Here is an 18,316-nt window from a genome sequence, read left to right as displayed (position 1 = left end):
CTAAAAGCACCCTTTAAAATTTGGAATGTGTCGAAATAACATCAAAATTTGCAGTATTTGTCAAAATTTGCACGTCCGACCTCTCTAATTTACTATATCCACTGTGCGACGTTTCAAATTTCTGCCGTCATTTTTTTCTTTATGGAGATATTTTTGGCAGAATTAGTTTGAATTTTTCACTGAATTTTATTGGCAGCACAAAGATAATTCAGGAAAACTTACGAAAAGCTTCGTTGAGCAACTTTTCTGTATAAAAATAAAATTGCGGCGGAAATTTTGAAACGTTCCATGGAGCTTGTGATACTTCAGCCGGAGGGCGGTCACAAATTGATTTTCATTAGCCGTGTAATTTTTACCGTTATGTAAATGAACTTGCTATCGGCTCATTGCTTGTGGACTGTCATGCCACTGGAAAAAAAAAACGTTTGGATCTAGAGTCCAAACACTTTAAAACATTGAAAAGAAAAACACTCTTGATTTAATCGAATTCTTGCTTAAATTAATTCACGGAAAAATTAAATTGCTGATTTAACAATTCAATTGCTAAACAAAGTGACTGCAATATTTCAACGTAGATGTCATAACAAACAAGCTGCTGGTTCCAACACTACTGTGTTGGAGAGCTCGCCTTTGGGAAACTATTAACAACTATTAATGATTTTTTCTGAAATTGTATATGTATTAAATGAATCTTTACCCAATTATCAGAGGTTACATGCCGATGCAAAATGTTATGACGTAATTTCATATGACAAATTTTTCACATTACAATAAATAAAGAGAAATAAAGAGAGAGAAATGGAATTATCTTTTATGAATGTGATTTTGCGGCAAATGTTGCAATGGCTATTTTTGCCATCGCATTTTTGTTTCTGGCTTTCATCGTTGATAAGCTTTTTCTTAACTTGTCACCAATGTAATGAAACCATATGATTTAATTTTAATTTTTTTTTTTAAATCAAGTCGCCAACTTGAATTAAGGTTATACTTTGTTAAGCTGGCAGTCTGAAATTCTGAATTTTTATCGGCACAGAGTTCAAAGAAACTATAATTTAGCACGGTTTGGAGGAACGTTTCTGCCATAATTCTTACACAATACTTATGGTATACACTAAGAGCTGAAAAGGAATTCACTTGAATTTTAGCGTGGAGCTCGAGAGACCACTTCAAGCCTTTGTATGCGAGTGGCTCAATGGAGCACATCACGCCTTTGTAGGTATGGGGTGGCTCAATGGAGCACCTCGCGCACTATAAATAGCACGGAGCTCGAAAGAGCACTTCATGCATCTGTATTTTAAGGTTAAAACGAACTCTAAAGAAACTCAATGCGAGGCTCAAACGAATTCTCAAGCATTCTAAATGCGAGGCTCAAACGAATTCCCAAGCATTCTTGATGCAAGGGGCTCAAACGAATCCTAAAGCATTCTTGATATGAGGTTTAAACAAACTCTGAAAGGATCCCAATGCGAGTCTCAACCGAGCTCTCAAGCATGCAATTATTTTGAGGTTAATTAACCTTCTATGGTACCAATAACGGCAATCTTAAGGATTATCCATTAATTATGCGCAAATCTCAATCTTAGTCTTAGTAACTTAAAATTAATTGAACAAATTATTAAATCACGTCGAGGTCACCATGTTTTTTATTTTAAGAAATAATAACAATTGCAAGTACAACTGCACACAAAAACTGCATTGAAAAGATAAGAGGATGATAACATACAATTAGGTTATTTGATATAAAACCATAGCAACATGCTATAATATGCTCGGCCACTGGAAAGTGCTGCTCTCTAGTGTAGCAAACGAGGAACAATTAATCCTCAGTTGAATGAGGGAACGGAAATGTTCGACGGAGGAAAACTGTAACCCGCGAAAATTCAACTTTTAGACCTTGAAATCAATGGGATTTTGGCCGTTCCTCCGACGGCAACGAGAACCATCCATTCGTCGCCACGAACACTACCAATGCTAAAAGAAATCGATCGCAAAGAGCTCTCCCGAGTGGGCGAGCTCAAAAATGCTACATTAACGACTATTGTAAGCTAAATTAACTACGGGAGTGGTTAAAGTAGTATTTTTGTTGTTGTAAAATCTACTTTGAAACATTGCAATCACTTTTTGTTGCAATTGAATTTTTAAATCAGCAATTTAATTTTTTCAGTGAAGAACCAAGCCTATTAAGTTAAGCAGATTTCCTTCTAATTCAAGCGAGAATCCGATTGAATCAAGAGTATTTTTTCTTGTCATTGCTTTCAAGAGTCTGGACTCTAGATCCAACAGACTTTTTTTTTCTAGTGTGAGGTGTTTGAAAATCATTTTTTCATGATTCTTGTGAAATGTGTTGCAGCTGCACGGGTTGCGGCACGAGAACCTGAACCCGTTGATCGGGTGCTTGACGGATCCTTGTCGGCCGGCGCTCGTCTGGGACTGGTGCAGCCGAGGAAGCCTCGAGGACGTCCTTATCCAGGACGAAATCAAACTCGATTGGACCTTCCGTCTCTCCCTCCTCACCGATCTCGTCAGGGTAAGTCCTCTCAATCATTCCTTCCATCGGGGCTAGATTAGAGCTTAGGGGCCCGAGGCGCTCGCTGGTACTAGAGTCCCTTTATACTGAGAATTAAGACAGTGTGAATATATTTCTGATTGGTTCCCGTATTTTAGGCCTCCACAGTGTCACAAACGGGAATAAAGATTACATTTGTACCAATTGCAAAGATCATAATCTGGAATGGACCGGGGGATTACGGGTTCGGCAAGGAACAAACGGAATGAGAGAAGGACCGGAGAAAGGAATTTGAGAATGGGCCGATCAAAGATTACGAAAAACTTTCAATTTTTGTAATCTTCATTCAAGTTTGTGACTTTATGAGGGGGGGTTGTCTTAACTCTCAGTATAAGGGGACTCTAGCGGGTACTGGGGCCCACACATCGTGGGTTGCATACTTCGTAAGTTGAAGGCGGTTTACGTTTCCAAGAAAACGACAAGTCCCGGTAGAGTCCCTTTATACTGAGAGTAAAGACAAAAAGAATCCATTTCTGATTGGTTCCCGTATTTTAGGCCTCCACAGTGTCACAAACGGGAATTAACATCATATTTTCATTGATTGAAAAGATTATGAACTGGAATGGATCGGGAAATTAGAGGCACGGCAAAGAACAAACGAAATGAGAGAGGGAACGGAGACAGGAATTCGGGAATGAGTTGAGCAAAGATTACGAAAAACGTTCAATTTGTGTAATCTTCGTTCCCGTTTGTGACATCCGTGACCTTGTTGTCTCAACTCTCCTTATAAAGGGACTCTAGGCTAGGTCCAAGATTCCATCTTTGGGGGCGTAGCGTGCTTTGCGATGTATCAATTGTTTAACCGATGGAAAAGGATCGATAATTAAGGTGTTCGCAACGAACACCTTAACAATCGATTATTTACTATAGCTTCAAATGCGTGAACATCGATAATCGATTATTCATGACTTACCACTACTCTTTTTGGTCCCGGAAGCTCAAAAAATACTAATTTAAGAGCGCTTAGGCCACTTTGAGAAGAGTCGTGGTTTTTGAGGGGTCGTGCAAATTATAATCCTGAAGTCCATCAAAATTTCCGTCTCAGATTCTCGGAAAGTCCGGCTTTACAGATGAACAGAGACATGAGTCAGAATGCTCTAATCCGCACCTTGTCTGGTGATCCATTTGGATAGAAACGTAACAGAATCTCTAGACTCATCGAAAATCAATGAGTCAATTTAAGACAATCAATGGAGAGGGGGGAAAAAAATTCTACCGACGCGACGTGCTAACAAAGTTTCAAAATATGCAATCAAAATATGTCGAGTTTACCGGTGGGAAACCGAAGAGTAGTAACTATTCGAACGTCTGGGGTGTCATTTAGCCTATAACGCCGTTTTTAAGACGAGGAGAGTTGCCAATACACAGTGCAGTGGCGTAGCGTGAATTGCGATGTATCTGTCGCAGGCAAATAGTGAAATCAGGCATTTTGTCAAATGCCTAGGCAGATAGTTAAATTTTGACGGTCTATACAATTTTTTGAATTTATGGCGAGGAGCTCGCAAGTTTTCAATATTTTTGGGAAAAATAACTCATCAAACCTACGAATTCTTCTTGTCTCTTCCTCTTTATTTGCCTCTCATATTTTTAAATGATGAAATCCTATAAATTCTGTATTTTATGACATACTGAAAATTTCCAGATAAGTGTCTGTGCAGGAGCTAAAAACGGTTTAAAATACTATTGTGCGATGCAAATTTTTACTGAGAATTTTGTCTTACAGGAGAAATTAATTACTTTGTCAAAAATTAGGAAAAGAAGCAGAATTTCAATCTAAGTTAGAATATTCGACTATTTGCCTAGGCATTTGACAAAATGCCTAATTTTACTATTTGCCTGCGACATATCGATTGTTCTGCCATTTAAACCTATGGTAAAGAATCGATTATCAAGGTGTTCGCTGCGAACACCCTGTATATTGATCCTTTTCATGGATTTAAATGGAATAACAATCAATATATCGCAAAGCATTGCACAGAAGATTTGATTACCGTCGACGTCAGGATTGCAAGCGGGATCACTCCTATAAAGCATAGATCGACGTTCAGAGACAAACATTTAACCTTAGCAGTGACGTTCAGCGGTCTAAGGCGCCTCACACTTCGTAGCACTGCTGACAAAAGGACGTAACTATACATAAAGATGAGCCCGGAAAAGCATTACACTGTATGAATTACACTGTATGGTTCATGGTTGATTGTGGTTACGCTCTTATGTCAGGGTGGCGACGACTTAATCTAAAGTCAGTCCCGCGCGTCAATCTCACTCCTTCTGTTTCTGACTCGAATAATTCCATCGGTGCGTCAACGGCGAGACTCAATTCCACCGTGCTAAGCAGGAACGCCGTAAAAGCTTACAAACGTTGCCAAATTTCCCAGACTTATATTTATATTTTAGAGAGCTATATGGACCGCGTTAAGCAGAAAGGAACCAAGCCACATCAGCTGCTGCCAAATTTAACAGGGAAATTTCATTTTTTACGAAAGAACGTCTGCGCAGATTCCTTTGAAAATGTTAAGGAATTTGCCTTGTATTGTGGAGAAAATTCACTAAAATTTGCACAAGAATCCGCACAACCGTTTTCATGTACAAAATTAAAATGCCCGATTAAATTTGGCAATAGCTAATGTGGCTTGGTTCCTTTCTGTTTAACGGGGTCCATTTAACAGTTATATTCTCTTCGGAATTTTTCCATGTTCCTCAGGTTTTCAGGTATGCTAGATTAACCTGCCATCAAAATTCTACGAAGAAACCTCGAGACGAATTTTAACAAATTTTTCACTCAGTTTCTATTTTATCCATGGAAATTTGGCAACGTTCAAGTGTTCATACGACGTTCCTCCTTAGCTCTGCGGGCTAGAGCGCCCTCAAATAAAGACGATGCAGAAGTGACTGCTTGAATTCTAGGAATTTACATGCTCTCGTGCCCGAACAAACTCTAAGTCGAAACACCCGTGTTCCCTCCTCACCGCGTAAAAACCACTTATCTCGCATGGAGGACCTATGCGCATACGCGGTTTTGGCCGAGCTAGGCGTCGTTGAAGAGGGTATTACCGCCACCGCCGCTGGGATCGGAGTCACTCGCGATTATTCAAATAAAGCGTCGAGGGTGAGGACTAGGAACGGAATTAGGGGGAGGTGACGGAGGGGGGGGGGGGGGGGGGTGCATAATGCAACCTCGAATCGAATTTGCTTGAAATCCTGGCATTGAGGTCTTTCGCACGCGGCTCCGGGTCTTTCGCTGATCGCGCGAGTTGAGTCGTAAGTTTACACGTGGATTTTGTCGGCGACGGATATTCGGAATGTGTCCGTTTTCTTCCAGTTGTAAGAGTATTCTGCCACGCTATGGATAATTCTGAATGGTGCCAGATTTTCTCTCGTGAGATACCTTATTACACAACGGTTACCTGGATCCGGCTTGATTATGGATGGTAAAGCGCGGGATATATTTCTCGTGGGATATTTAAAGTGTAAGAAAAAAAAATAAATTGTGTGGATATTTCGTCGTAGTTCAGGCACGATGTGATTTAGCAAAAAAAAAAAAAAAAAAAAAAAAAAAAAAAAAAAATTGCGAGCTGGGCAATTTTTATTTTTTGGACTCAGTTAGGTCCCCTGATGTCCTAAAATACATTCCGCAAGATTTGGAGTAGAGCTTCCCAATTTGGGCAAGGGGGGTGTAAAAGCTTTACAACATTGTATAGTTTTTAGTTGCCTAGTTACTTCTCCCTGCTTTTCTCCTTGTGCTAAATAAAAAAAGATATTGCGTTCCTGTTCGTTTTCCTCCTGTATTTGAGATTGTTTTATTTACTGATTAGTGCAGCTATTGAAAATAGCTCCAGGGGGCTTTAGATTGGTGCCAAATTTCCTCTCATAAGTTACCTATTTTTTAAAAAAAAGAAAAACAAGTAGTTTCAAGACAGCAGCTGTTAGTAAAATTTCGAAATTAATGAACAGAAAATAAATACGTACCTTGATTGCAGAGAAACGGATACTTTGGAAAAGCCGATATAGCATTTTCAGCTGCGTCTGCTATCTTAGATTTTAGAATTTTAAAGATTTCACTTAAAATTCGAGGCTCCCGTCGAAAAATACCCTCTGTTATTGAGTTTCATGAAAAACGATCGACAGACAGGTTTTCCTTAAGGTGAGCCTCTTTCGTTGGCCACAGTAATGATGCTAATTATTTCTTTTTAAAACGATTGAGGCTCAAATTTTGGTCACAGGTAATAATGGGCATAAAATATGCGTGGTAACTTGAGATACAGCAGGCAACAGGTTAACATGCTTCATTTGGTAGAGCAACTCGCTCGAGTTAGGTTCCAACCTAAGAATACCACTATATCAACTTTGGTGTGTTGCACAGTATCACACGCAATTGAAGGCGTTTTATTTGGATCGACCGCGACCTACAGAGAATGAAGTTTTGATGTGTTAACTTGGAGTACTGTTTGCGCTGCGTACGTCAAATGCTTAATTACGAGTAATTTACATTATTAGTGTTACTGAGAGCCTAAAATGGCATTTCGGGTTAAAATAAAGTATTCAACTTCATTTTAAACGAATGTTGAAAGTCAGACTTTTTTTTATGCCGAGAAGTTCCTTTTCCATGTCAAGGACTGTCTCCTTCAAAAAATACTCTGTGACGCCGAGTTGCGCATAAATTGATCGAACAGGAGCCAATATTGTAGTTTACAACACATTCGCTGTAATTCAAAATTGCAGTTTTTGCATTAAGCCCCCTATACCATACCTTGCACGTGGAGAATGCGGATTTCATTGGGAACGGATATTCGTAAAATGCGTCCGTTTTATTCCAGTTGTAAGAGTGTTCTGCAATTCTGCCATGCTATAGAGAATTCTAAACGGTGCCAAATTGTCTTTGATGAGATATTTTTATTTTTTTGTGGATATTTCGTCGTAGTCCAGGCAAGATAAGATTTTTCAATAAAATTGCGAGCCAGGCAATTTTTGTTTTTCTGGGTTCAGTCAAGTTCCCTGATGTCCCAAAAGAATATTTCCAAAAATTTGAAGGTGAGAGCTCCTTTTTTTTTGGGTTCCAAAAAACGGAGATGAGTGGTTGCCTGAGGCCATGGGGCCCCTTTCCCCGTAAATGGTCACAATGGGAACTCATTCGGAGGCTCTGAGGCCCCTTTTCCGGTAGGCAGTTACATTCAGACGTCATTTTACAACGGGGATCCACCATTTTTACTTATTTTTAAAAGATCCAATCATCACAGGGAAACTGGTGGCACCCACGTTGTTTCTAAAACGAGCCAGAAGCAGTCATTCAATATTCTGCCGTGCTAAGGAAAAATGCCCTATGAACCTTCGGACGTTGCCAAATTTCCATTTATGAAACGCATATTTCCTGGTAAACTTATGAATATTATTCTTCCAATTTTCAGATAATGTTGCTTGCAATTTCACTTAAAGTTGCTGAAAATTTCAAGGAAAAGTATTCATAACTTCCCTCAAAAACGAACCTTCAATTGAAAGAAATTTGGCTACTCTCGAATGTTCGTACGGCGTTCTTCCTCAGCAAGGCAGTATTGCAAAATGCGTCTATTCTACTCAGTCCGGCAGCAGCGCGTAATCGGACTGGGCCAAAGAAACGGGAGCTAACGCGTTTCCCGACTCGAAATCCATCGATTGAATCGTTTGAGGGTCTTGTCTATCGACTGCCACAGGAGTGTATATTCGATGATAGGAAAAGCGCGGCGCGGGATGCGGGGGGGGGGGGGGGCGTTTAGAGAGAATGGGGCTCGGAATTGCGCTCGGAATACCGAGTGTTTGATCTTGGCTCCAGGCGTTCGCTCGTTCGCCCGCTGCGGGCTCCTCTAATGTTCTATTGATTGCGGGGGCTTTTGGATACGGAAGGCGGCCAACTCTTGGCTTCTGGTGGGCTTCTCGGGTTCCGAGGATAACGAAAAGACCTCGTCCGAAAGGCTGATTATCTATCATCTTAGGATGCTTAATCGATTGATCTTCGTCGATGAGGCTCGATTTCGGGATTTGTGATCTACTACATCAACGGGCTGATTAATGAATTTGATAGACAAAACGATAGACGGAGTAGACATAGTGTAAATTAAGCGATATTATTGGTGGAAGCGGGTGGTTATAATGGACAAAAAAGGGTAGGTGATTGACTAACTACCCGCCCAACACGAAATATTGCAGCAATATTGCAGCAATATTGTCAATATTGAAACAATATTGTCATGTAAATATTTCCTTAAATACACTGCAGAAATATGTTGACAATATTGCTAAAATATTTCATGACAATATTGTAACAATATATTTATAAAAATGTTTTAAATATATTTACAAAATATATTTATGTAATTACTTTTAAAACAGTTTGTAAAATATATTTACAAAATATTTTAAAATTATTTTAGAAATATTAGTTTAAAAATATTTGTTTAATATTATGTTAAAAATATTTTATAAATATTTTTGTAATATTTAAAAATTAATTGCTAAAATGGCAAAAAATGGTTTGCGATTTCTGCAATTTGCTTTTTTTGCTAAAATGCCCACCCTCGGGGCGAGAACGACAAAACAATTTGCAAAAGTGGTAATTTTATTGTGCGAAAATGGCACTATACTTTTGCGAAATTAACATTACTAGTTTATGCTATTATGGCTAAAATTTTTGCTAGATTTTCAAAATGTTTGCCAAATTAGCGTATGGTTTTGCTCTGTTTACCAATTATTTTGCGGAACTTACTAAAATCAATCGCTAGAAAAAAGAAAGGGGGGGGGGAAGAAAAGACAAAAAGAAGAGAAAAAAATAAATAACATAACATAAATACATCGACATAAATTCAAACTAGGAAAAAGCTCAAATAATTAAAACTGGAAAAAGACGCAATTATAAAAAACAGTAATTTGGTAAAGAAAAAAAATGAGAGAGAGTTAAAAAAAACGAAAATTTGTAATACATGAATAGGAATATGTTGAGTACAATTAATAAAGAATTTGAAACACAAATTACAGGATGAAATAAAAAATAATAAATAAATAATAAATAATAAATTCTGGTAAAATATTATAAGAATCCGTCAATAAACAAACATATTACGGACTCAGAGGCCTGCGATAGTTAAGAGATTGAATTTACGGGCCCATCTACATCAAGCCTGGCTGGTCTGGTGGTAAAGTACTGGACTTCGGATATCAACTCCACCCCGAGGCGTGGGTTCTGATCCCGATTAGGACGGCGCGGATTTTAAGGTCAGTAACAACTCTACGATCCACAACCTGGACGCATGTGTACATTAGAAAGAAAATTAGTACCAAAGACGTCTCCTAGAGTGCGCGCACACGGATATGGAATATGATAACCTCATCGCAAGTAAATATTTTTAAAATATATTATCAATATTACCTTGACAATATTGCTGCAATATTGTCAGGGGGCGGACAACAAACTATTGCAGCAATATTATTTCGATATTGTTAAAATATTGTTAAAATGTTTTTGACAATATTTCAGCAATATTTTTAAAATATTTCCGTGTTGGGCGGGATAACGGCAACCGACAAGATACCTTAGCCAGTCCATCGTTTTCCTCCTTAGTATATAACAAACACCCGTACAGAGCTTTAAAGAAGTCCGTATATTGTTTAAAATTAATCAAAATCATAGAATTTTTTCTTCGTCTCCGTGTTCTCAGAAAAGGCAAAAAATTGTAACCTTTTCAAGGATGTATTTCCAAAGTTGTACTGTCGAATTTCACTCGAGGTTTGTAAAAATTGTCATTTTTGGGATGCTGTAATAAAGGCCTCTCTAAGTTGTTCTCAATCAAAATGCAAACCATATTAGGCTTTCCCAGGAGAATGAGCTGTTTAAAAAGCGACTGCGAAATCGGCCACACGTAGCATACGAAAGCGCGAAAGAAAGTTAGCTCTAACAACTTGTTCATTTTACTAATAGCGATCGGACCGAATAAATTCATCCCCTGTACAGCACTTACAACGATGTTTTTGTACAACGCTCCCGGGGATAAAGTTGCGGAACTTTTTCGCGGAAACTTCAGGAGAAATGAATGAATTTAGCGGATCGAGTCGCAAGTTTCGCAAAGACGATGCGCACACCTGCCTTGAATTATTGGCGATTCTCTTAAGAAGTTGGTAGTAACGTTTTCCTTCCGTTTAAATCCGTTGTAAATAATCGATTCTAACTCGTTCATTTTGCGTCGATTTATCGATTATTTTCCATGCATTCAAATGGGAAAAGCTCAGTATTGCCACCTTACAAGGTGCTTATACCTGCCTCGAATGAACGGCGGGAAGAATAACTAATTGGACGTATTTCTGCCCAACGGAACTGTGTGCGTTACGACGTGAGCCCTGTTATGCACATATTCCTATGGGTCTCAGGGCTCATGTCCTAATGCACATAGCTCCGTTTGACAGAAATACGTCCCAATGAAACTTACAACATAACCGGAAAGAGAGGAAAGTGGATGCTCGCTAATTCCGGTCGATTCAGTGGCGTGGCGTGCTTTGCGGTATATCGATTGATCGGTCATTTAAACCTATGGAAAAGTATCGATGAACAGGGTGTTCGCAGCCAACGCCTTAATAATCGATTATTTTCCACGCATTCAAATGGGAAAAGCTCAGTATTGCCACCTTACAAGGTGCTTATACCTGCCTCGAATGAACGGCGGGAAGGAAAACTAATTGGACGTATTTCTGCCCAACGGAACTATGTGCATTATGACTTGAGCCCTGTTATGCATATATTCCTATGAGTCTCAGGGCTCATGTCTTAATGCACACAGTTCCGTTTGACAGAAATACGTCCCAATGAAACTTACAACATAACCGGAAAGAGAGGAAAGTGGATGCTCGCTAATTCCGGTCGATTCAGTGGCGTGGCGTGCTTTGCGGTGTATCGATTGATCGGCCATTTAAACCTATGGAAGAGTATCGATGAACAGGGTGTTTGCAGCCAACACCTTAATAATCGACTATTTACCACAGCTTCAAATGGGGAAATATCGATAGATCGCAAATCACGCCACGCCACTGGGTCGATTACTGGAAACGCTCGCAGGTTGCTCAGATTAACGTTCGAATAAATATGCCCTCATAAGATGAAACCTCGTATGTTCAATGGAAACATGTCGCCTCGTATGTGGTTCTAACTCAGCTAGACAGATACCGCCCCTCATTACACTCTATGAGCTTCAAATGGCACAATGGACTTTTTTTTTAGATTGAATGATCATCACTTCGACCCTTCAGCGCTCCCTACTTTTTATTTACTAAGGAAAAACTTTACGTTTTAGGAGGGACTTCCATTTTAGGTGTAGACCGTTTCACATAAGAAGGCTACTTTTCGGTTTCAACTGGTGTTTTGGTTATTCTTAAGCCATCAGTGACGTTCCCGCGTCAATATGGCGAGTTCAACATTTTTATCGTTCGTATTTTACTTAGTTCATTCAGCGAAAACCTGGGAAACAGGAATTTTGATTCTTTACATTGTATCCATGATTGAAAACTTCAAATCCTGACTGATGGAATGATTATTTCATCGTATCATCTGATGAATTCTGCCTTTTCTTTTTCCTTTCAATCGTAGAAAAAACTAAGTAAAATCAGGAAATACACAAGGGATTTGGAACTTTGAAAATACTAGGAACCCTGCCTATGTTTCCGTTTGTTTAATGTACGAGGGTCATCCAAAAAGTAAGTTCACCCCTTTCATATCTCCGAAACTAAAAGAGATAAATCAAATCGGTAAAAAAGGACTTCTTACTTATATCCTCAGCTCTCCATAGGTACCAAGATTTTTAAATTTGGACCACTGGTTGCCGAGATATTCGATTTTTACGTGAACAACTCCCGGCCAGTTCCGTCCACCAAACGATGCGCTGCGATTCCTGTCACGCTACCTGAATTGACTGTGTTCCCCACACATCTACGTAGGAATAACCAACTCAAATATTCTAAGATTGGCTTTAAAACTATCTTACCTTATTTTTCGACGTAATTTCCGTTCCTATAGATGCATTTTTCATAGCGTTTCTGAAGCTTCTTAATGCCGTTCTCAAAGAACACTTTTGGTTGTTTCTTGAACCAGCCATTGACTGCTTCCATCACCCGCTGATCGTTCTCGAAGCGCTGGCCACCTTGGTGCTTCTTGAGTTGCGGAAAAATATGATAGTCACTCGGGGCAAGGGCTGGAGAGTATGGAGGATGAGGTGACACCTCCCACGCAAATTTGTCCAACAAATTTTGGGTCTCTTTCGCCGTGTGAGGTCTGGCATTATCGTGAAGGAATAGGGGGCCACGAGACAAGAGACCCGGTCGCTTGTTTCTTATTGCCAATCGCAACGAATTCAATATTCCACAATACCGTGGTGCATTGATTGTACACCCTTTCTCTAAATAATGGACGAGAAGTACTCCTTGAGAGTCTCAGAAGACAAAAGCGACGCGACAGCGCGCGGTGCGTCTCATATCAGCGCGTCGTTTGGTGAACGGAACTGGCCGGGAGTTGTTCACGTAAAAATCAAATATCTCGGCAACCAGTGGCCCAAATTTAAAAATCTTGGTACCTATGGAGAGCTGAAGATATAAGTAATAAGTCCTTTTTTACCGATTTGATTTATCCCTTTTAGTTTCGGAGATATGAAAGGGGTGAACTTACTTTTTGGATGACCCTCGTATCTTCACAGAAGACCAGAAATAAAGCTTCTTGGTGAGAAATGAAAAGGGCATTTTTACATGAAACAAGCTCCATGCGATTCTTGTAAAAATTAAAATAGGAGTAGAAATTTTGAAACATTACAATGGAGGCACGTGGTTTTGCACTTTGGCCATTGATGTGCAATACACTTCAGTTGGACTACATTTTGCAATAAGAAACTAATAGTTTTGACTCATTATAGGAAAATCGCAGATATAAGCAGATAGTTGATTAGGCAGATAGTTGATTTCATGGATCAGCCGGAACTAATGGTTCTTTACTGCAAAATGCAGTCCAATTCGTGGTCTCCAGCACGAAGGAACGTAACTCCATTCCAAAGTTGCCAAATTGACTCAAACAATTAATTTATTCTACAAAAATGTACGTAAGCAATTTTTATCTAAAATTTGTCTGTTTTTTGCTTGGAATCTAGAGAAAAATCAGGGAAATTTTTAGTCAGAAATGCCCAAGATTATCTCGATTATTAGTCAATTTCCGAGGGAAAATTGGCAACATTGAAATGGAATCACGTTCTTCCGCACTTGAAAAAAAAAACACACTGGATCTAGAGTCCAGACTCTTGAAAACATTGACAAGAAAAAATACTCTTGATTCAATCGGATTTTTGCTTAAATCAAAACGAAAACCCTCTTAAATTAAGAGGCTTGGTTCTTGATTTAAGCTAGATTCTGATTGAATCAAGAGTACTTTTTCTTGTCGATGTTTTTAAGAGTCTGGACTCTAGATCCAATGTCTTTTTTTTTTTCCAGTGCGTCCAGGAGACGACAAATTGAGCGCAAATAGTTGTATTACATTTTGCAATAAGGAACCACTATATCTGGCCCATTTTAGAAACAATATGCATGCCACTGGTTTCCCTATGCAGATATGTGCTTTTACGGGAGAGCCAGAGATAGCGGTTAGTTATTGCAAAATGAAATCCAGTTGCATCAAGACGTTGGCTGCAAATAAGGACGCCTTCTTTTTCCACAAATGCAACACGGACATAAATTGAGTGTATTGTTGATCCTCAGCAGCACTGGAAAAAAAACCACATTGGATCTAGAGTCCAGACTCTTGAAAACATCGACAAGAAAAAGGACTCTTGATTCAATCACATTTAAGCTTAAATCAAAAGGAAATCCGCTCAAATTAAGAGGCTTGGTTCTTGATTTAAGCTTAAATCTGATTAAATCAAGAGTATTTTTTCTTGTCGATGTCTTTAAGAGTCTGGACTCAAGATTCATTGTGTTTTTTTTCCAGTGAGGGTAGAATACTGTGTGCCCTGTATTCTGACACGACAACCCCGCACAGTGCACACCTTCCCTTGGATATGCGACTTGTCACATTAAACAACAGGTGCCGTCTTAACGATGCCGTCGAAGGGAGGAAAACTGCAATTTGACGAGACGGGCGCACCTGTTGTTGCCGGAGATAAACCAAAGACCCAAGGTTAGCGACTGACGGAGCCAAGTTGACGGATTTGTTTATTTAACACGCGTTTAGATGAAGAAAAGTGCTGGTTTTTCAGCACAATGTGGCAAAAGTGGACGGAGCCGGGAGCCGTCAATGCGGGGCTCGGCGTGTCATAAGCAGGGAAGCCGGGCGATATCCTATCGCGCTCCGGAAGAACACCGTATGAGCCTCCGGACGTTGCCGAATTTCCTTTGACAAACCGCGGATTTTCGGGAAAATTTGTAATGGAGATGTTGCATGTGTGAGGAATTTGCGATTTGACTGTTGATTCTTTTGTAAAAATTCGCGAGAAAAACTATGGTGCCACCGGTTTTCTCTGAAATCAACCCCCAGGCTCAAAAAAAGCTCTCAAGTGAGGCCAAAATGGAGGGGATATCCCACGCTATCCTGAGAGTCCACCTCTACATCAGGACAAACTCTCCATGCAAAGATAGGGAGCAAATACATTGACAGGGCTGCCACCTTATTTGGGGACTTTAAAACTGAGAACACGGCAACCCTGCTGATGTATTTGCTTCCTATCTTTGCATGGAGAGATTGTTTTGATATAGAGGTGGACTCTCAGGATAGCGTGGGATATCCCTTCCATTTTGGCCTCAACTTAAGAGCTTTTTTGGAGCTTGGGAGATGATTTCAGAGAAAACCAGTGGCACCATCGTGTTTCTCGCGAACTTTTGTATAAGAATCAAGAGTCAAATTCCAAATTCCTCACACGTGCAACATCTCCATTTGGAACTATAAATTCTGGCTCATCTGAAAGAACTAAAGGCAACTAAAGGCAAAAACTGTTTTTAAACCGGGCTAGAATTTATAGTTCCTTATTGCAAATTGTAGTCCGTTTGCGGACCCACCCTGGCTGAATGGGCCAGTTGCGCCGGTCACAGAATCAATCCGGTGCGGAATATCAAGCCAAGTTAGGTTCGGTTGGGTTAAGCAACTAAACTAACTCCGCGGTGAAGCTTGCGGTATCAAGCGAAATTGAAGGCGCTTCGCTGTGTTCTTGCAGCTCAGTTATACAACTCCCTCAGAGAAAACCAGCGGCACCATCGTGTTTCTCGCAAACTTCCGAATGCTCTCACGGCGTTTTTGCGTAGCACTGAAGTATCCGACCCAGCGGCCGCGCGCCGTCTTCTGCCCGCCGGGAGACGTCTTCGTTCCCGGGAGAGATAATCGCTTTTCACGTCTACAAGATAAACAACAAGCCCCCGCCCCGCCCCACAGACGGCTTCAGTTCCGCATTTTCATTTTCGATCCCCCCTCATTCCCCCTCTTCCCATCTTCTCATGCCCCTCCTTCCCTCATCCTCGCTCCACGTCCTGCATCTACCTCTTGAGATGGTGAACAGAGAGCGAGGCGTTGATGAGATTGCCGATGCATCCGTGGACTCGCTCTTACTGCCCCTTCGATGTCAGTGACAGGGATTGAGCAAATTAAGGCGTTTTTCGGTGTTGACGCCACTTTGGTTAAAACTGTGATAGGGATTGAAAAAATAATTAAGGTGTTTTTTGGTGTTAACGCCACTTTGGTGTTTTAAAGGCGTTTTTCGGTGTTAACGCCACTTTGGTTCAAACTGTGACAGGGATTGAAAAATAACTAAGGTGTTTTTTGGTGTTAACGCCTTTTTGGTGTTTTAAAGACTTTTTTCGGTGTTAACGCTACTTTGGTGTTTTAAAGGCGTTTTTTGGTGTTAACGCTACTTTCGTGAAAACTGTACAGTGTATAATGCTGAGAAGTTTTACATTCCCCTCCGGAAAAAACTATCAATTTTAAGTTTTTACATCATCAATTTCTTATTTTGAAGTGCATAAACTTTGATTTCATCAATTTTCGATGCTCAAGCCGTGTTCTACGTGAAATTCTTCTTATGAAACATTTATCAGAATGCTTAAATTTGTACCTTCTCCAGTAGTTCCATTCTTTGAAAACTTCAAGGAACGTTTTTGATTTGTCCTCCTGCAAAAACATAAAAAGGGAGCGGAGATTCTCAAACACCGCTTACGAGATGCGGGTCTGGTAGTTTTACCGTCGTAATGTGCGTCACATAGTAATATATGTCCTCATTCACCGTGCTTGATTAGTGCGAACAGATTACAAAGTAAACTGCTGTGCTCTTGAAATTTCTGCTTAAAGTTTGTCTGCACACAGTGCAAATATACTAATCCATCCACGCAGTGGGTTTAAGACGAAACCGAGCTGAGAACCCGCTCTAAACGTCGCTCCTCTGACGTAAGAACGTATCTCAATTTCCACATGAGCCCCGAAAAGCATTCAGTTATATGGAGAACAGGGCTCACGCTCAAATTGAGATACGCCCTCGCGTCAGAGGAGCGACGAAAAGAGCGACTGCGATATTGACAAAGCCAGAGAAAATGAACTTGTTGCAGATGAATCTCTACTCAACGAGAGCGAGCCAAGCAAAATATTTGCTCCTTGCGGAGAAGTTGCGAAACTTTTTGTCGGGATTCCCTCCCTGCACGGAGAATATAAACACGGTTATCCAACGGTTACCACGGTAGTAATGTCGGCTGACTATCTTTTCCGCACAAAGTGCATTTGTGGTGATTTTTCCGATTATCGTTGCCGCACTAAGTCATTTTCGCACAAATAATTATCTGAAGTATGTGGCAACGTCGAGAAAAATATGAGGCATATTTAAAAAAAATGAGTGAACAAAGATTGAAAAAATTAGCATACTTAGCAAGTTTTATCGTCGGAACATCGCCAAAAGATTCCCTTTTTTTTTGAAGTCAAAAATAAGTGTATTTCATTCTCTTACGAAGTTAGCATATTTTTATCCCAGTTGCTTCCAATTATCTTAAATTTTCGGAAATGATAATGATTTAAGACACGCTTTAAAAATGTACACCAAATATTACGATTAAAATATAAAACTTGAAACATGTGCGATTACAAATTTACTAAAATAATTGTTTACCCCTGTTAAAAATTGGCGATAGGAGCTGCGTTTCAAAATACCATAAGAATTCTTATAGCCGACTAAAGAGGGCGATAGAAAATCATATAGCTGGCTGTAGAAAGTGGAAAAAATCATACGGCTGGGCTACACGAAGCTATAAAAAATTATACAGCCGGGCTATATAGTTAATATCGCCGGGTTTTACACTTTATCGCCTGGCTGTTGCTTTTTCGCCATCGGCTATAAAAGGCTATAAGAAATTGTGTAGAAATTCTTGTGCTTCGTAAATTCTTAAGTTTGTACGGAATCACCTTAATATTTACAAAACGCACATTATATTTTCCTTTACTACATATGTTTTTTCATCAATACATTAAAATGAGAATAATCCATACAGAGTGTGCAAACATTTCAAAGTCATGAGTTGAAAAACGCTGACTCCGCGAGATTAAATATTAGAGCCTAACACAAAGCGGAGCGGCGGCGCACCGGCGCCTACAAACCTAACAAGGATACTTCATGCATTGCGCCATGCGTGAAGTATCCCAGTTAGGTTTGCAGGCGCCAATGCGCGTTCAGAGCTGGCTGCCCGCCCGCCGCGCGCCGCGCCGCAGCGTACCGCGGCGCTTGAAGCAACTATTTCACA

The 18,316-nt window shown here is 40.0% G+C and overlaps 1 protein-coding gene across 5 annotated transcripts in view; it reads left to right on the top strand.

The window, feature by feature from the left end:
• LOC109032713 (uncharacterized) overlaps positions 1–18,316 on the top strand; it is a 393,313-nt gene that overhangs the window by 332,191 nt on the left and 42,806 nt on the right. For all 5 annotated transcript variants that reach the window (XR_011900192.1, XM_072302208.1, XM_072302210.1 and 2 more), the window contains one exon: positions 2,351–2,527. Coding sequence is in view for 4 of the 5 variants with exons in the window: in XM_072302208.1 (XP_072158309.1) it covers positions 2,351–2,527 (177 nt within the window). In the remaining variant the exon portion in view is untranslated. The remainder of the gene's footprint in view (positions 1–2,350; positions 2,528–18,316) is intronic.

The sequence above is a fragment of the Bemisia tabaci genome, chromosome 7 (assembly GCF_918797505.1).
Source record: "Bemisia tabaci chromosome 7, PGI_BMITA_v3".
In the NCBI taxonomy this organism is placed as follows: Eukaryota; Metazoa; Arthropoda; class Insecta; order Hemiptera; family Aleyrodidae; genus Bemisia; species Bemisia tabaci.
This window is presented reverse-complemented; position numbering and strand designations above follow the sequence as displayed.